The sequence below is a fragment of the Heteronotia binoei genome, unplaced genomic scaffold (assembly GCF_032191835.1).
Source record: "Heteronotia binoei isolate CCM8104 ecotype False Entrance Well unplaced genomic scaffold, APGP_CSIRO_Hbin_v1 ptg000532l, whole genome shotgun sequence".
NCBI classification, from domain to species: Eukaryota; Metazoa; Chordata; class Lepidosauria; order Squamata; family Gekkonidae; genus Heteronotia; species Heteronotia binoei.
In genome coordinates this window covers 290408-310627 of record NW_026800046.1, presented here as the reverse complement: position 1 = coordinate 310627, position 20220 = coordinate 290408, and the positions used below count along the sequence as shown (strand labels likewise).

At 41.1% G+C, this 20220-nt stretch overlaps 1 protein-coding gene across 1 annotated transcript in view; it reads right to left on the bottom strand.

Annotated features, from left to right (window-relative positions):
- The window catches only part of LOC132590666 (gamma-tubulin complex component 5-like), a 34385-nt gene extending 14487 nt beyond the window's left edge, over positions 1 to 19898 (bottom strand). The window contains exons 1-14 of the mRNA XM_060263630.1: positions 19579 to 19898; positions 17313 to 17366; positions 16650 to 16758; positions 11906 to 12002; positions 11531 to 11607; positions 10596 to 10719; positions 9291 to 9405; positions 8279 to 8368; positions 6843 to 6936; positions 5884 to 6130; positions 5563 to 5765; positions 3499 to 3614; positions 2231 to 2499; positions 815 to 1013 (exon numbers count right to left, since the gene is read on the bottom strand). Coding sequence (XP_060119613.1) covers positions 815 to 1013; positions 2231 to 2499; positions 3499 to 3614; positions 5563 to 5765; positions 5884 to 6130; positions 6843 to 6936; positions 8279 to 8368; positions 9291 to 9405; positions 10596 to 10719; positions 11531 to 11607; positions 11906 to 12002; positions 16650 to 16758; positions 17313 to 17366; positions 19579 to 19751 — 1967 coding nt within the window. The 5' untranslated portion in view covers positions 19752 to 19898. The remainder of the gene's footprint in view (positions 1 to 814; positions 1014 to 2230; positions 2500 to 3498; positions 3615 to 5562; positions 5766 to 5883; positions 6131 to 6842; positions 6937 to 8278; positions 8369 to 9290; positions 9406 to 10595; positions 10720 to 11530; positions 11608 to 11905; positions 12003 to 16649; positions 16759 to 17312; positions 17367 to 19578) is intronic.
- Between the last annotated feature and the right edge of the window lie 322 nt (positions 19899 to 20220).

Genomic DNA, 20220 nt, shown 5'->3' with positions numbered 1-20220 from the left:
TGTTTCTCCTATGGCTGCCTATCTACAGTCCTTAATCCCTTCTCCTTCCGCCCTCACACCTTCCAAATTCTTTGACTCTGCCTTCTAGCTGGAAGGTTCAACTATCTTTTTGGGCTACATGAAAATTAAATATACATCATGCTAAACTTATCAAGTGTTTACTTGATAAGTTTAGCATGATGCATATTTAATCTTCATGTTGCACAGAGAGGTTTTTTGAGGTGGATTATTTTGCAGCTGAGCCTCCATGGTCCCAGTTTGTTTGCCACATCTTTTTGGGGTATGCAGCATCTCAACTACCCACACAGACTCCAGCTGCCTCAGCCAGGCCACTTGCTCTCTCAGCTGGGTGCCACCACACTCTGTAAGAACATAAGAGAGGCCATCTTGGATTAGGTCAATGACTCATTCAGTCCAACACTCTGTGCCACACAATGGCCAAAAACAGGTACTATCAGGAGGTCTGCCAGCAAGATCCTATGTCTATGGGTCCGGCACATGATCCTCCACCCCTTCCTTTCCTGGCTCCTTGCCACTTTTTGACTGTACAGCAAATTGAACAACCCCAGCACTCCTGTTGGTATCCCCATGTTCCTTCTGGTCAGGCTGTTTGGAGTGCCCTGACATTGCCCAGGCCCTGCAGACCCATCTGAACAGCCACGCTGTGGTACTGTATGTGTCACCAATATCTTAACCTAAATTATTTTTATTATTTGAGAAATTGAAACTCCTCAGTTATCTCTCCAGTGGAAACACCAAAGCCAGGTCTTTGATAAAGTAGTAAAAACAAATTATTTTGCAAAATTTCATTTACCTTGCAAAATTGATAGCCAGCAAGGGATCATGAACATCATCCAACTCCAAATGCCTTTCTGCAATAGACTGCATCTTTATTAGACTCCGTTTGGTTGCCTGCTGTTCTGTAATAACTTCCTGAACAGGTTCCTCCCCATGCCGCAGCCGTGATTGGACAGATTCCAGAAATAATCTATATAAGCTCTTCCTTTCTGCATCTGAATTGGTTAGTAAAGTATTATGTACCTTATTTTAAGTGGTTTTATCTGGTTTATTATATGCCTTGAATTTTTTACATTCAAATGTATTATATGATTGGACAAATGACCATAATAAAGAATGACTGACTGATTATGTACATTATTATTTGTTTAAGCCAGAACAAAAAGCTAAGCCCCTCGTTCTGTTATTAATGCAGGGCACAGCAACAGAAAAATATAATTAATCTAAATTATGAGTCTGTGATTCTCAAATATTTTATATGCCTACCAAATATTTCAATCCTGAACATGCAAGCCACATATTTTCCCCTAATTCTACTGGAGATGGCTTATCCAAAAAACTAAACATTGTGATCTGACACATTTCTCTGCTGATGATCAGAATACCATTGGCATGTCAATTTGGTTTTCAAAGTTAAAGAGCCAGTGAAGATATAACCCTCCAAACCACTTAAAGAACACTGTAACAGAGAACAGGACACAAAATGCTTCATTCCCTATAATTCTTACACCTCTTCAGCATGAATTCTTCTGGTTAATACAGACCTCTTAAACTATGACTAATAGCGTTATGTCTGCACAGATTTCAAGTGAAGCAGAGTATCAATTCACATAATTAAGGTTTCATTTCATATTGTTACTTTCTTGCAGTTACCACAAAGTCACAATATTAAGTCCTATTATATGTTGAGTTATTGGTTGGCCAGTCGATAATCACTGAACCAAAGAACTTTAGATTTCACAGTGCACACTGGGGCCACTTGACAAGATGAACTTCCATGTGAATATCATGCAAGGACATTAAACACATAACCTTATCACCCACCCATGGACGGGTCCAACTTCCTTGGGTGACTCAGCCTTTAAAGTAAAAAATAAGTATACTAGACATTTAATGAACAGAAGCCTATATTCTGAGCTGACTGTAAATATTTAAAACAATAAAATATAATACCTGATTTCAAATTATCACTGAAATTTTAAGCTTTACAAGTGGCCCACAGTTAAGAAAGAAAAAAAATTAAAGCTAACTGTGAGACATACAGGTAACTGTATTTGACTGTACATACCTATTTAGGAATCTGCAACAAAACCCTACCCTTTTCTATCACATGTGAAAATGCACATCTATGCAGTACTAGGATAGCAATGACAACTGCATGCCACTAAAGCTGCCAATAGACTCATAGGCCCACAGCCTAAGTACCTTTTACCTCTTGATGCCGAATGTTGTGAAGAGCCATCTGTGCGTTGCAAGTTCTTTAACAACTGCATGGACTTCCCAGCCATGATGATCTGCTTTAGCACTGGTTTTAGAAATGAGACCATGGTGTGCTGCCTGCTTGAAGGTGCTTGATCACTGCCAGAACTGGCACTAGCATTATCGCTCATTTTCTCTTCATTCTCAGTCTTTTCAGATACACTATACAAAGTGTAAGTGGCATACCAGAAGTCCCTATGGTTAACTGGAACATTTTTATTTCTGCAAAGACAAATGTGAAGTCAGTTGCTTTGCCTTTAAAAAATGCTTCCATATTAACTACTAGTATATCAGGTGAAAATTACCAAAGATTATTTTAACTAGGGTTTCAACTGGGGAGAAAACCTTTCTAATTTTGTTTTTAATTTTACAGTACACAGAGAAATTAACAATATATTCAGAATCACTATGTTAACAGATTAAAAGAATACTCTCTATCTTCATCCTTGGCTTTACAAAAAATCAACAGCCAAAATGCACGAGGCTCATCACTATGCACAGCTTTTCAATACAGTTAACTAGAGTAAAATAATTTTATGCAGCACAAAATAGCCATGAGACTGAAGAACCATTAAGACGAACACTGAAGTGATAAGCACTACATTCAGATGCATGTCTAGAAATATGTTTCTAGTTCTTCAAATCTAACAACTGCCAAAAATAATTTACTTTCTTCAGTTAATACTCAGAAGATTTTATACAATGTTAATAATGTTCACATACAGGGCATTTTGCCCATAATGCCTATTGATTCTCACTATTCAGTTCTAATACACATATAGAAAATTAATTGTCAAAGTCAAGAGTAAAACACACAAGACTGGAGAGTGAATCCTCACTGCCTAGGGTAACAAACCAGCCCCAGCTCCTCTAAGCTCCAAAAGGTATTTTACTAGCTGTTTTATCAACGGCAACTTTCAAATCAATTTTATTGTGCAGAACTAGTTGCTAGATCAGATTCCACATTTCTCTTTGTTGGAGCTAAATAGAGAGCAAAAGTCAGTTGCTTATTTTGACTTTCACAGACAGCAGGCCACAGCTGTTTTCACATGGCGTGTCCACTGGATATAAGAACAAAGCTCCATGACTGCACAGGATATGTGTGGTCTGCAGCAAGGAAATCCCTTACAGATGCTGGGTTGCTTGAGAAATCAGAGCTATTGTCATCAAGTCAGGGTTGGCTGTCCTAATGAAAAGCATTGTATTTCATTGTGTTTCTACCTCTGAATTATAAATTCTTTGGCAGGATCAAACAAGTTACCATGGGCAATCCACTCATCCACTGTCTGTAAATATGGCCTTACTGTTTCAACCCAGAGAGAAAACAAAAGGGATACCTGCAATGAAGATTTTAAACATTGTTATTAGGGTATTACAAATATGACAGGCATTGGCTACAAAACACAATATTAATTACAAAAGCAGATCTACACCCTTGTCCCACAAGAAGGCTTTGGGGTAAAGTCAAGAGTAAAACACACAAGACTGCGGAGTAAATCCTCACTCCTCAGGGTAATGAACCAGCCCCAGCCTCTCTAAGCTAACCCTCTGCTGAGAGACCAAGGGATCAAGTCTCCAGCCCTACTAGCTGTTAATCAAGAAGTCAGCCCTGCAAGTTGAAATCAAAAAACAATTATTTCAGTAGCTGTAGCCAAAACAGGTCAAGTACTGGGTTTAGATTGAAGCCCTAAAACCAAATAACACCACAGATACATGATTCATAAGTTTTATTAAAAGGAATGTACAAAAGTATATAAAGACAGAAGGAACGCAAAACAGGAAAGAAAATACTAAAACTAAATAGCTAGTCTAGAATACTTATTCAGGCTGTAACTTGTTCTTATATACAACTTTAAAAGGGAACTTAACTGATTTTATAGAGGATACGGCTATCAATGACTAAAGGGTACCCTTCTCATTCAGAGGCACTAAACCTCTGAATATCAGTGCCATGAGGCAGCATCAGGGGAAGGCCTCAGCCTCTGCGCCTGTTGCTGTGCCAGAGAAACTGGTTGCCCACTGGATGCTGGACTAGATGGACACTGGTCTGATCCAGCAGGGTTCTTCTTCTGTTCTCCTGTAGGCAGTATGGGTGACCCTGGCCTGCTACAGAGAAGGTCAGCCAATGAAGTACAGCTTAGTCTGACCTGAAAGTGCCTAATAGCTGAGATGAGAGAGGCTCAGCGTGTTAGCTGATGCTTTCTGCTATCCCCCAGCTGGAGGTGGGGAATGGGTTTTGGCCTCCAGATCCCCAGGGCCTCAGAAATAGAAAGGAGGTTTGGGGCGGATTTCTTATGCAGCCTCCCTCCTCCTGTTGGGTTTCTCCCCAAGTTGCTGTGACCAACACTGAGCACATTGGTGGGAGAGGACAGGATATAAATCATAAATAAAGTCCCCCCCCCTCTTGTAAGCCTTGGGCTTTGCACACCTCGACCTTGGCTGCAGAATGAGAAGGTTTAAACAGGTCCTCCCAGCATTTACAGGGCCTATGCCCTTGGATATGGGTCAATCAGCTCATCAAGCCTATTCTCATCCCCTTCTCCCTGAGGTCTTGCCCCAGCAGTTCCTCCAAGTGATCTGACTGCACAGGCAAGGCTTCACCTTTCATTCTGCTCTGGCCTCTGTACTGCCCTAAGGGTGTGATCCAGCACAGCAGAAAGACCAGAACAGAGACTCCCTGAGATGGAAGGGCAGCCTGTTGTGGCCAGCTGGCTCCAACCAGGAGCCAAATGAAGCAAGTGGTGGTGACACTGAAGCTGGGGCGGGTCACCCTACCCGATCCTGGACATTCTCCTAGTATGACTTGAGGTCCAGAAAATCCCAAGCGTATTTGCAAAACAGTTCATATGTAAACCAGCAGATTTAAAAAGATAGTGGAAGAATTTCTTTTTTAGAGAGTGTGGGAGGCTGCCATCAGAAAAGTGGGAGGGGGACCTGAGAATACCTAGCTCAGACATGAAAGGCAATGTGATGCTTTGATCTCTGCTGATATTTATAAATAACACTCTGTAAAACAACATCTTGCACAAGGCTGCAAACACTGGCAACACAAGAGGAATCTTCACTAAGAAATATTCTACTAAGTGCAGAGCTGATTAAAATGATTGTGCTAAGAATCTCAACTATCTGCATTCTGCACGAAGACTTATACTTTAATACTATCTGAAGAACAGGGTGACGTTCCCAGTCCAGTGAGGCTACAAATTTATGCTTCCTCTTCACCTTATGGCAATAATTGCTTATTTCTCCTATAGGAATTATAATGAGGTAAGAGCTTCTACATACTGTTTGCTCAGAGGCTTCTCCAACGTTGTCATAGTCGAGAATAGCTTTGTACAGTGTATTAAGCAAATGGGATGCTCTTACAACATTTCGAGTGTCAGGTGGAACTTCTGCAACACCAGTGCTAAAAATTTTATGAAGTACCTTCAGCTGTGCTAGACGATGTGACAGTTTATCTATGACTATAGAAAGAGTGACTGTTGTGTCTGCAAAACAAAATATATTAACATTTTAAAATGCATGAATATTAATGAAAACATCTTTCATGTTCACACCACATTAAAATTTTCAAAAACTCCTCTGCTATAATAAAAAGTTCTTTACCTTTGTGGATAATGCACTTCTCAATTTCAGTAAGTTCTTCTTTGAAACTAATAAAATATTTATAGAGAGCCAGCATGAAAGCCTGATAGGTTCTAAATGGGGCTTCTGCACCTTTCTTGGGAGTAGAACTGGTTCCAGGTATTACGTTTTCTGAGCTGTGACCCATCACTTCATCAATGAACTTCTGTAACCTAAATACAACTTGACCATATGCTGCTATCCGCTCCAACATTGATCTTAATGAATTCTATGAAACAAAGAAAGATTTTGCAGTGTTGTTTTCTAATGAAAAGTAACACCATATTATTAACCCATATTATTAAACCCATTGAGCCATACAGTGGATTAAAAAAAATGCATAAAAAGGAGTGATGGACAAACAGGTGGTATTATTTTACAATACTGAAGTTTACAGAATCCAAGTTTACAGAAAAAATATGAAATAAAAAATCGAAGGTTAGAAAAACCCCCAAATCATAGAAGCATATGCACTTCTTTAAGAAAGTGTACCACTGAGATCTCACAAGACTACAGTGTGAAGTCTTGATGGCCATCTGGGGGGTTGCTAGGCAACTCACAACCAATAATACCAAGGATTCCAACTATTAGTTAATGTCACATGGCAGGAAAGAATGTGAAGAGAGATTAAAAAGCTTAAAGACAGGAGAGAAAGCTAAACCTGGAGGGGGAAAAGCTAAAAAGGGAAAGCTGAAAATGAGGAACGATAACAGAAAAGAGTAGGTTGACCTAAAGTAATATCTTCTCCCATGGGGGAAGCATTACATTTTAAACAGACACATGAAAAACTAGGAAGTCTCTCATCTGTTCTAATGTAATGCATTAACCACTAAATCACAAGGCTATGTACCAGGATGATTATTCTCTCACTTTTTTTTAACTACTAAAACCTGGTACTTTGTGCAGCTAGGGTCATTACTGAATCAGATTACTTAACTTACATGGGTCAAATGGGTTACCATGATATCATTTCTCACAGTAATCTTTCCTTCATTCAGCTGAAATATAAAGAGGTTTTTGACACCAGAAAGCAGCCTGTAAAAATAGGACAACACAGATACTTAGAATAACTTCACTTTTTAAAAGAAACTGTCATAGCCACTACATACCCATGTCCACTGGCGGGGGAGGAATATAATCCAGGGTAAAATAAAGCTCACACAAGACCCATTGATTTCAACAGGAATATCCCTGGATGGTATTTATGTCAATGCTGGGTCACAATTCGTTTACAAAAAACTGGTAAATGCTCCCTTACATCAGAATCTCTTGAAATTGAAGGGGTGTGTGGTAAACAAGTGATATGTGATCTACACTGAGAAACTGACTATTTTCCCAAATTATAATGCAATCTGTATTACAAAACTAATTTCTTTTTCAACCCAAATATGCTGGGTAAACCAATTCACATCATGACTGCTTCCGTACAGCACAGATTCTTGATACTGTTTTCAGTGCCATACTATGAACAAAGCATCCACATGTGGGAGTTTTTTGTGCACTTTCCTTAGTCTTTTTTCTAGCTTCTCTCACATGTACTATACAGAAGAGGAAGTATGGTCATCATAGCTGTCTTGTTGACTTAGCCCCCCATTTTGTTGCTTTCTTCATACACATGCTATAGTGCTGTATTAAGATTAGCAACAGAAGCGGCAAAAGCATTGTTACAGCAGTATAGACCTGCAGCGTTATCTTCATCCATTGCTGCTTATTTTAATAAAACCATTATTGCTACTGCAATTACTGACTAAAAAACCCTCAAAAAGCCTTCCTATTGAATATAAATGTACCCCAACAGAAATAAGGACAATTATATTTTATAGACAATGTCTTAAAAATTATAATGAAGGGAATCTTGGGGAGAAACATTCTCTGTTTTATACACTCTGTTATATATAATTAGTCTTGATACACACAATTATGTTATATAATCCTTTTTTCGCTTTCTGTATCCCTTCTATATTACTACTTTATTTTCTAAAATTTAAAAAAAAATGAGATAAAAAGCCCTCCGGTGGCAAAGTAGAAAAAAATGATGGGAAAGCAACATTTGCAAGAGGCAAACTGTGCTGATGTGGGTGGGACCTTTACAGAACAGGAAAATGCATACTATTTCTTCCAGATGGAATGTTAATATGGTTGGACTCCATTTTTTCTCAAAAAAGCAGAATGAAGTAGGTCTAGGAAAAAGCCTACTTAGGATGAGGAAAACCTGGAAAGAGGATGATTACAGTACCATATGATGGAAACAATAACCTCTTTTCTGAACTTAAGAATCACCTACGCATCAAATGTTCAATGAAAACTTGCGGAATTAAGATTATTCTACAACTTGCAATGGATTTCAAATGGCAACTACTTTGAATTTGCTGCTTACCAAATGGTTTCACGAATCACCTGTGTTTCAGTGACAAGTATTCTCTCTTCTGGCACATACAAAGGATCGCTATTATATAAGTGCTGCTCCCTAAAGACAAAAGTTACATTTTGTAATAATTGGCATTACTGCTAAACAATATCAAGTACTATTCCTTTCAATTAGTTTTTCTTTAGCACCAATGGACTTAAGGAGTTATATGTAATTAAAGGAATCCTTCACCCTTTAAAAACATTCAGAAAGGCACAAATATATGAACCATTATGTCTTCCTCACCTGAAAATGCTCTTAAAGTTTTATTTTAAACTATTACACTATTTTTACCTGGGTCCTTGAGAATGATAAGTTGCACACTTGGTGCAGCAATGCTGCAGCATCTCCTCCCCCTTCTTGGTATTTTTGTACTGTGTGTGTGCACGCGTGCATGCACCTGGAAGTCATGGCAACCTCTGGTGACTGACTCCTACTTGGGGTCTGGAGGATATTCAGAGAGGTTGCTGAATAAAGCCTGCCCCTGTCCTTCCAACTACTGGTATTCCAAGAAGGTCTCTCATCCAAATACTTGCCAAGTCAACCCTGCTTTGCTTCTGAGATCTGACGAAATCAGGCTTATCTATGCTATCCAGGTCAGGGCAGATATTCCATGTTATTCAAAGCTCTTTCAGTATTTATTTTAAAGAATGCCCATCATCTCAGAGTCGCACACCATACTAAAAATATCTATATATTTTCAAAATATATTTTTATAAAATTAGAAAAGCAGACTCCGTAAGGACTTGCAATTTTTCAAAGCTATCATGTTAGTTCTTTACAGAGCAACTGAATTAGAGTTCTGGCAGAGATTTTCATTTACTGCATTATTCTAACTGCTGCATATAACCAGGGAGAAAAAAACCATAGGAAAGAGATGAGTATGCAGAAGCTACTAGGAAAGGGTTCCTAGATATTGTGGGATAGCAGCCATTTAATCAAGAATGAACTACTTCAGAGACAGAATGTAATTTGTTCTTACCATACAGCTGCTAAATTGGAATGAAAATGCAGACTATGGGAAAAACGAATTACTCTGCCAGTCCAATATTGTGGAACTACATGCTGCTCCAGCCAAGTACGTGCATCAGGTTCACCTATAGAAGAGACATTTCACTCAAGTGAAAAGTTTCCATTTATAAACAAAGGAAACTTTTGTGGCCCACAAGATCAGGATAACTGTTAATACAAATAAATATAGCACATAGATGCCCAATGTAAAAAATCTGACCCTGCCCCCACCACCGAAAAAAATAGATACGCTTCAAGGCATGCTGAAGCAGAGGTAAATCAGAAAAATCCCAAATGAGTTTTCCCCAAATCAGAGTCAGAAGACCAATATATACAAAAGAATACCCAGCCCATATACTGAAGGCTGACCAGGCAGTTGGGACCCCAAGGCAGGCCCAGGGCAATACTCCCCCCCTCCTGCTCACTAACTATGAGGAGATGAGATAAAGTGGCAACAGATGCAGGTTCAGACTGGAAGCAGAAGATGCAACTGCTGGTCTCCTCCTTCCAGTTCAATGCAATCATCTGTTGCATTCCTAGGGGGTGGTGTTGGAAGGTATCACAGTCTACTTATGTTGACCTTGTAGGATATTCAAGGCAAGAAACTAAAATAGGTGGTTTACCATTGTCTGCCTCTGTGTAGACTTCCTTCATGGTCTCTCATTCAAGTTATCACCAGGATCTGATGAGATCAGGCTAGCCTGGACCATCAAAGTCAGAGCTTTTAGCGTAGGTATCCTTTAAAGCATACAGTCAAGAATAGCACTTGGATTGTGATAGGGAATCTGGCAGCGCTTCTTCACAGCCCAGGCAGTTCACACTGAGAACCAGAGCTTGTCTCTGGGCCCAAACAAGCAGTCCTTGTTTGAATGCAAAGCAGCTGTGCTCTTTTGTGCCTTATGCAAGACGAGAAGGTTATCTGAGGCTGTGGTCTTCATGGTTAATAAAAGTGCATATGGCACATGCTCTTGTCACCACGTTTTTTGGAGAGAAGTCATTCTCGCTACCTGCCACTATTCCAGCAATGTTGGAGGGGCCTTTCCCAACCCTGCAGAAACCAATGTTACATCTGAACAGAGACTTGCTAATAATTGTACAGATGCCCCAGCGCCTTGATAAAGCAAATGTTAAGGTATGGAGTTGTCATTTCTTTAACAAAAGATCATACATTTTGCCAACTTAAATGTAATTATCAGCCGTACAAATTTCCATATTCAATTGTTGAAAGCATCAGTGATACACCACGTGGTAGTAATGAAAGTTTTGAAAAACAAACCTTTCCAAGTGATATGAGACACAGCCTTCTTGTTTTGATCTTCATGTGGTGTTCTGTCCACTTGAATTCCAGAGTCTTCCCTGCTCAAAGGCTCAGTATCATCATCACTTATATCAGACCACTCCTGGAAAATTATACCATATAAAGCAAATGTCATTGCTAAATGGATAGTGTTCTGTTGACTTCTGTCAGCATGATGTTTTAATCACTACAAGCTGCTTGTTACAAATAAAATAAGAGTTCTTATTTTACAAAATGTACTGTGGCATGCCCTACTATCAAAGGACAGTACAAGCCTTGTTCACTGGTGCCCAGTTAACCAGAAAAATTATTTAACCAACATGCCAATCCAGGACACCTGGAGAAGTCACTAGGTTAAAACCTTTGTTAACAAGCCTATTTGGTCAACCAGGAACCACAATTCCCCAAGAATGTCAGCTAACAAGGTTTTTACTGTACCTAGGTTAAAATTCTGGCTTTTCATTCATTCCATGTGCAAACACTAACTAGGTGTAGCAACTGCTGCTTTGGTCAAAGGCCCATGTAGTCTAGCATACTGCCTCCAGTATACTAATCTACTACTCTGCTTCCAACACTGACCAACCAGAATAGGGGGAACAGGACAGCAACCATCCCCTATATCCTGTAATCATATGAATGCTATATCTCAATAGACTGCATTCTTAATTATGCGGCTAGTAATATCCCCTCACAAAGAGGACAAGGGCTTTGTTTGTTTTTTCTTTGATTTTGTCAGTCAGCCAGAACACCAACAATGTAAATATCATCACAGCAGCAATAGCCTTAGAGTGGTGCATGACTTCACATTATCAGTGCAGTCCAACAATCTCTATAGCCTATATTATATGTGAGCATTTCAGGATCATAGGAAAAAATTCCCTCAGTTTGTTGCATAAAGCAGCATTCTGTATTACCGGTGTTTCAACATCAGGACCAACGTCAAATTCTTCACCTTCCATCAAGTATTTTCCCCAATCAAATTCTTCTTTTTCTGTAAAAGATATTGATTTATGATCAACTGCCTCTTCAATGACTTCCCATTCAATTCACTACAATTACAGGATGATTAAACAAGTCTGCTGAACTACTGCTTCTTTGAGAGATTTTAAAAAGTAGAATACTAGTAACGTATGAGTAAATAAATTATAACAATAATTCACAAAATAAAAAAGGATCTGACATGACTTTAACAAATATGTTACATGATAATACAAAAGCAGCAAAACATCAGGTTTTACACTTGATTTCTAGGATGCTTTCATAAGCATAAACAATAATCTAAGACCTACCCACTTCTTTTTCTCTTGGTTTTTCAGAATAGCTGGTATTGGAGGGGGACTCTGACAGGCACAATAGAAGGGAGAGTATGGCATAATGGGTGTTTGTCTTGAATACAGAACAGAAACAAGAAATTCAGTTTACTACAGAGATTAATATACTGTTTATACCATTACAGTAATAATTTTATTACAGAAATAGAGCAGACCTTCCTGATACAGTGACATATTGATATGCAAGTTAACAGTTTTAGTGGCTTACACAAGAATATACCACAGGAGGAGAGTCAACGTACAAAACTGCATAAGTAACAAAAAACACCAGACTTTAATAGTGTCAGTCACTCAGTCAATACCTTTATTGGCACACATTAAAATTAAACAAAGCCAGTATTTAAATATACAGAGTACAATCAAAAATCAATAATCCCTCCAGAACTTTAATCTTATATTTCTTGATTCTCATAACAGTCAGAAGAAACTTTGCTACTGAGAGGGTGATAATGGAAACACTGAAAAGAAGGGAAACAACCTCACTTCTGGGAGGCTATGCCTGCTATCCAAAATAGGGTTAATTAAAACACCCCATATTCAGGCATAAAATTCACACTGAAGCAAAATATGAGCAATCCATTCTGGTTCCCTGCATGGGCAGATTCTTTCGTGATAAGATAAATATGTAAATCTCCCATAAAGAACTTCTGATGAGAATCATGCAAGCATAGAAGTACGATATAATTGTGGGACTATAAGCTGTATAAAATAGGCAGCTCAAAACCCCTATCTCAGTGTTATAGTAAAATACAAAGAAGAACAAGTTTTACCAGCAAGAGACCAGAGGGTCTATTTCTCAATGTCAAGTTTCAGAGATCTAAATACTTGGGGTTCATTTAACACAAAAAGGGAATCCAGAAGTGAACTGACTGTATTTTCCTCAAGATTAAATGAAGCCAGTTAGATGAAAATGAATCCAATAGCATCAGGGAGATGTAACTACTAGGTCCTGCCTTATAATGAAGGCATAACTTAAATTTCAGTGTTGAGAGCCATGCTCTAGTCATCAGGATCTAGGATCAGAAGATCCTGCCCTGTCTCCAGGCACATGGCCACAGTATCAGTTATATATATAAAAGCCCAACCGTGGTGGCAATTCTGAGGATTTTCATTTGTTAGATGTGGCTTGCGCAGGATTGGCTCACACTGTCTCTGCTGTGCCATTGCCTGATTCTGCTCTCTCCCGCCCACCGCCAGCCCCATCAAGCAACAACTCCAGCATAAGCTCACTGACCTTCGAAAGAGACAGTTCTCTGCTGACAGGGGGCTTATTGATTAGTACTGTCTCTCCTCAGGGTCTGGTTGTAGGAAGTCCAGGACAGTTCATCTGAGAGCGGGCGAGATGTGAGGGTGTAAAACAGGGGAAAGATTTGTGGTGCCTGGCCCCCCAGACCCACTTCCCCCCAGCTATGGGCCTGTGCTCATGAGAAAACAGTTGGATTTCTTCTCTTCAACTGAGGCAAAAGGAATGTTTATTCACATCAGAGAGGGGTCCTTTCAGCCTGCCAATACTCGTCACTCTTTCTATTCCAATTAGGCTACAGTGGGCTCATATGACAGAATGCACTCTGAGGAAGAGGCTTTCCTCCTGGAGAATCACTGTTGCCAATCTCCAGGTGAGGGATGGAGATCTTTCAGAGCTACAACTGCTTTCCTGATGGCAGAGATCAGCTCCTCTTGAGGAGGGGGGAGTGAATGCCTTCACTTGGGTGGGAGGGAAGACACAAGGCTGGGGGGAGCATTCTCACAGAGGCCTTTAGTGGTACCTTTCCACATTGGTCAGAAATTCCTAAGCCCTCTGAGGGAGACCTTTCCTCCTGGGGAACCACTGTTGCCAATCTCCAGGTGAGGGCTGTAGAAGCTGACTGGGTAATTTCAAACCATCCTAACCTGCCTCACGGGGTTGTTGTTGTTCAGATCAAAGGGGGGAGAGGATAGGGGAATGGTGTAAGCTGATGTAATGGCTGACGACTCCTCCCTACTAAACAGTCTGCCAGAGATAGACTGTTGATCTGAAAGGTCTCACTACAGGTCTCTAAGGTAGAACTCATTGGATCCAGTGCTGACTCGGGCTGCCAAGACTATTGGTCTGAAAGGTCTCACTACAGGCCATTGAGGCAGAACTCACTGAGCCCAGTGCTAACTAGGCTGCCAGACTATTGGTCTGAAAGGTCTCACTACAGGCCTCTGAGGCAGAACTCATTGGGCCCAGTGCTGACTAGACCTGCCAGTTCCAGGTTGGTGAGAAATTCCTGGAGATTCTGTGGTGGACTTTAGGGAGGGCATAGGAGTCAGGGCTTCAGAGTGGGGTCCGCCGGACCCAGGTCCTTGCTGTGGAACTGACTGACTGATTTCAGACCAGTCACAGACTTCCGGCTTAACCTGCCTCACAAGGTTGTTGTTCAGATCACATGGGGGGAGAGAATGATGTAAACTGCTTTGGTCCTCCCCTCCCATTGTGAAGAAAGACTAATTTTCCTATATAGAGGCTGCAGGGAGGCCAAAGGTGATGGATCACACGTAGGGAGGGACGGTGGCTCAGTGGTAGAGCATCTGGTTGGTAAGCAGAAGGTCCCAGGTTCAATCCCTGACATCTCCAAAAAAGGATCCAGGCAAATAGGTGTGAAAAACCTCAGCTTGAGACCCTGGAGAGCCACTGCCAGTCTGAGTAGACAATACTGACTCTGATGGACCAAGGGTCTGATTCAGTATAAGGCAGGTTCATATGTTCATATGAAAGCTGAAGTCAGAGGGGCAGATAAAGAGGAGATACGGTTGCCAGCTCCAGGTTAGGAAATTCCTGGAGATTTAAGGGGCCAAGCCTGGAGAGAACAGGGTTTGAGGAGGGGTGAGACCTCAGAGAGGTACAATGCCATAGACTCCAAACCAACAATTTCCTCCTGGAAACCACTGTTGCCAATCTCCTGGTGAGGGCTGGAGATCACTCAGAATTACAACTGCTCTCCAGATGCCAGAGGTCAGCTCCCCTTGAGGTGGGGGAGGGGGAGTGAATGCATTCACTTGGGCGGGTTAGGGTTAGCAAGAGTGGCAGACACTCGCCCAGAGGCCTTCAGTGGTACCTTTCCATGTTGATGAAAATTCCTGGAGATTCTGTGGTGGACTTGAGGAGGGCATAGAAGTTAGGGCTTCAGAGTGGGGTCTGCTGGACCCAGGCCCTTGCTGTGGAAGCTGACAGACTGATTTCAGACCAGTCACAGACTTCCAGCCTAACCTGCCTCACAGGGTTGTTGTTCAGATCAAAGGAGGCAGAAGATAATGATGTTAGCTGCTTTGGTTCCCTACCCCCGCCATTGTGGAGAAAGACAGCCTATGTAGAAGCTGCAGGGAGGGGAAAGGAGATGGAAAGCTGAAGTCAGAGGGGCAGGGAAGGTTGCCAACTCCAGGTTAGGGAATTCCTGGATATTTAATGGGTGGGGTTTGAGGAGGGGTGGAACCTAGGACAGGTACAAGAGGAACAGAGGTCCATCAGTGGCTATTAGCCACAGTGTGTGTGTGTGTATAATTTTTTTTTTTTGCCACTGTGTGACACAGAGTGTTGGACTGGATGGGCCATTGGCCTGATCCAACATGGCTTCTCTTATGTTCTTATGAGATCACTCAGATTTACAACTGCTCTCTAGACAGCAGAAATAAACTCCTTTTGAGGTGGGGGGAAGTTAATTCCTTCACTTGGGTGAGTGGGAAGATAGCAAGGGTGGCAGGCACTTGCCCAGAGTCTTCTTTTAGAGCCTATTGTATTTTTTTTTCACAACGGGCCTTACTCCTAGTAATAGTATATTTCAAATTAGCAGAGTTCACCAAAACCAATACATACATTTCTACAATCTGGTTTATAAGGTTGAGAACAAATTCCCACTGTTTCTTCCAGTCTCCATATGCCAACTAGAACACTTTCTTCAACTGCTTTTAGCATATGATGTTCTTTTTGGCAAGAATGCTGAGGTGAAACCTTTGCTTGGCAATATTTAGAAAATTACTTGCAAAACAGAAGTCTCTTCAAAATGTCATAGTTTCTTCACATTCTAGGTAACTGCTACTGCTACCAGGATCCACAAAACAGAAGTATGAGTGCTTTGCTCACAGGTATGACCCAAACTCCACTTCAAATTCCCTATTTATTAGAGATGCTTCTGAAGTTTACACTGGGTGTTTTCGCACTGACCTTAATCGGCAGCGACGTCCCTCTTCACCGCGCAGGATCTGCGCGGATTTCGCACCAATTGCTGCGGAGCACCCGGAAAAGCCGCAAAGTCCCACGGCTTTTGCGGCGCAAATGGAAACTGGGTTTCCTGCGCGGTGAAGAGGGACGTCGCTGCCGATTAAGGTCAGTGCGAAAACGCCCACTCTTTTGGCTCACAGATTAAACCTCAAAGCCTAGATTCAAAGCAAAACAAGCTTCATGGATGCCAAATTCTTCTGTAGCTAGGATAATAAAGCCAAGCCACAGAACAATTCCCCCTGCCTTTCCAACTCATCTGTCCTGCTGCTAAGGAATGAGGTTTCAACTGCCTGCTGGCACCACCACAAGAGAGAAATCTTGCCTTCTTCTGTCCTTTTCTTCTCTCCTTCCCTCCCTATTAGTGACCAACATACAATGGAGCCCAGTGCCTTCTGGGAACCATAGTTCCCAGAACACTTGATGTTGTAAAAGTACCAACCACGACAGAATAAAATTGAATACCTTTGTTCCTTCAGTGATTAGAAGAGGTGAATTCAGAAACTCTTCCACCAATCTCTTCCAGCTTGCAGCTTTACAGAGGTCTGAGTGAACAATCAGCTTTTCATAAATTCTAATGTTAAAAGATTAAACATTCACCAATTAATCTTCCAAACAAAAAGAACCCATCAACTCTAAAAAATCCCCTCCCCCAATAAAGACCCATATATATGCCTGCTTAAATATGATCATTATTTTCTGTTAACATGCCCTCTACTTGAAGGCTCTGGTTGGTATCTACATGGAATTGGCTTTTGTCAAATGAAAAACTTGAGAAACTGTCTTCCTGAAGAAGTGTGCTAAGCCCTCACTCCTGTGAGATCTGGTTATTCCAGAAGCTTTTGATTGTACTATCATGGTAGACAACTGAATTTCTTCTGGTCAATCAAATTTATTTTTCTGGCTTGGATTTTTGTATGTCTTGGCAGTTGGCAATATTTATCCACTTGTGGTAGTAACTGAGTTTAGACTTCTACGTGTAAATTTTTTTGGTTGATGTTTTATTCATTCATTCATTCAGAAAATGTATATATCAATGGTTGTTCACACACACACTGAGCCTTTTGAAGGCAGGATAAAAATATTTTTAAAAATACAAAGAGCTTAGTAAAAATAGAATAGTCTTACCCATCTACTATCTTCTCTATTTTGTGGCTGCTGACATCAAGAAATTGATGAAATCTAGATGAAAATTACAGAAGAATAACTCCTTGTACCAAAGTCCTGATAAATACCGGTTAAACAACAGAATAAGTTTGCAGTAACTTTTGGTGAAAAATTTATTTAGCTATTTATTTACCACTCCATATTTCTGTATGTATCTCCACAAAGTTTCCTCATATTGGGTTACAGTTCTCTTCCTTGCTATTTCTAAAAATTGTCACTTGGCCATCAAGTCCACTGAATAATATCTGAATATCTATCTGCAGTTTGGCTTTATCTTTTTAAGCAATCAATGCTGCTCTTCTGCTTGAAACAAGCATTTTTTTCTTTCACTGTGTTCCCTTCACTTGAAAGACAATTTATTACACTTTCTTAGCATCATATTAATATGCTTAGACACATCTTTTCAAAATTCACCAACAACTTAATTCCCAATATATGTCAACAATTATACATTGCAAAGCATGACTTCTGTCACCAAGGTATTCTCCACAAGCTGTTTGTATGGCCTTAAAGTGGAGCTCTTTGCTTCTAGCACAAGAGGCAGCACTATTAACTTTAATGCTTTATCTAATCAATGCTGGATCACACTTCTCATAGGTCTCCCCAGACATCTTTATGCCATGAGAGTGCATTTCACAGATTCATCTTAAAGGCTCACAACCACATGGGCAGGATCAGTCACACTGTGAAACTGGCACTCAGCTGAAATGAGGGCATCATTTCTTCTAACACCTGTGTAACTGGCTTTACCCACAACTCTGCAGACCTTTTCAAGAAAAAATGGCACTGTTGGCTTCATCCACAAGCAGCTCCCATAATATAGCTACATCATTTAAAAGATAACTCTCACACTAAATTTTAATTTAAGTTTAATTTTTTGTGAGAATGACCAACATGTTAGGAAAAGATAAGATTGCTAATTCAACAGACTGCGACTAAGGCCCAATTCACAGAACACAGAAAAATAATGGTCACAACAAAGACTGTGTATTGCACATGTATGCCAAGAGTTTTGTGCTAAGCAGGGCCAACCCTGGCAAGTACTTGGATGGGAGAACTCCAATGAATACCAGGGCTTGGACACAGAGGCCGGCAAGTAAGCCATCTCTCTGAAATGGCCAAGCCTCAATAAGGGTCGCTAGAAGTCATCCATGATTTCCAGGCATGCATCTGCACACAAACACATATATATTCACTCCCCCCCAAAAAATGATGGGGACTTATCCCCATTAGCCTGTAGCATTAAAACCAGACTTCTGGTATCATAAAGACTTTAAAAGGGTAAAGGTAGTCCCCTGTGCAAGCACCAGTCGTTTCCAACTCTGGGGTTACATCGCATCATGACGTTTTCATGGCAGACTTTTTATGGGGCAGTTTGCCATTGCCTTCCCCACATAAAGATTTAACAGTAGCACAGACTTGCAATGACTAGAGCAGGGTTGTCAAACATGTGGCCCAGGGGCTCCTATCAGGCCCCCAAGCAACTGGCTCTCATCTGCTGCCTTCTCCCTCTCTCTTGCTTCCTTCTACATAACAGCTTGCTTTGCAAGGCTTGCTCAATTGCACAGGAGCTACAGAGCAAAACCTCAATTTTCTCCATTGGTTGAGGTTCCTCCCCCTCCTGATCCCCTGGGGAGGAAGGGAAAGAGCCAGAGCTTCCTTTGCCCAGTTTCCTGGATCCCATGGGAGAAATACAAGGAAAGCACCTTCAAGATCAACAAGTGCTAATGTTTTAAGTATTTTTTTAAAGAAAATTTTAGTCATGTTTGTTTGTGTTCTTTAAAGTTTATATCTCTGCTACCTAATCTTTAATAGGCACATACATGGCCTGGCCCGACAAGGTATCATATATGTCAGATCCGGCCCTCATAACAAATGAGTTCGAAAACCCTGGACTAAAGCCTGCCTCAGATATCTAATAAAGGATGATACCGCGTCGGGCACTGAGAGAAAACGTGCGAACACTGGGGTCAAAGTACAGTGGGAAAACAAGAGGTCCAACGCTCAAGTAGATCTGTGACACTGCTCTGCATAAGACAAACGCGACTCTTTATCCCAGCTGAACCCATCAAACCGTCTCTGAGCTTCCCAGGGTTTGACTCCACTGCCGCCTTCACAGCGGAGACCCACGGTGGTTTTAAACGCGGGATGAAGCTTTAAAAACCTCGCCTCTGATTGGACAACGGAAGTTCTCGTGCCACATCCACCCCTCTCCCCCCCCCCCCACCTGAAGTTAGACCAGGCGAAATTCAAGGCTGCCTGGAATTGACCGGGGAGCTCTTCGTCGTTCTGCTCGCTCAGGCCGGTTATCCGCCGTATCAGTTCTCGCACTGTGAGGTCTTGTTCCTGCTCGAAGCGGCTCCAGTGTGCGGGGGGTGTCACTGTCATAGCTGCCGCCATCACCGACCAGAATGAGAGAAACGACACCAGGTAGTGACTGTCCGAGGCTGTTTTCCTATATTATAACAAACCGTTCGGTGCCTCATTTTGTTTCGGGAGCCATCATTCATAAAGCCTCGCGATCTTACAGTGTTACGCGAGAGTTCCATCCGAGTGCTTCTCTCAAGGAGAACCGAGAATATACACGCATGCGCTGTTCTCCAAAGTCTTCTAGTTTAGTGAGGACTTTGGCGCAATTTTGTGCGGTGTTTAGATTTTATTAGCAGTTCTTTAGATATTAAATAAAATACGCAAAGTGTGCAATGTTTTGTCATCTGTCTTGTTGTCACTTTCTTTAGAGCAATTAGCGGGAAAGTTTTTGCGGTCTGATTTCTTTACTCGGAACTAAGGCTCGCTATAACAAAGTTTGGGTCCCGTGACATCTGTAAGGCCAACAAAGTTTTATTCCAGGTATGAGCTTTTGGTTGCA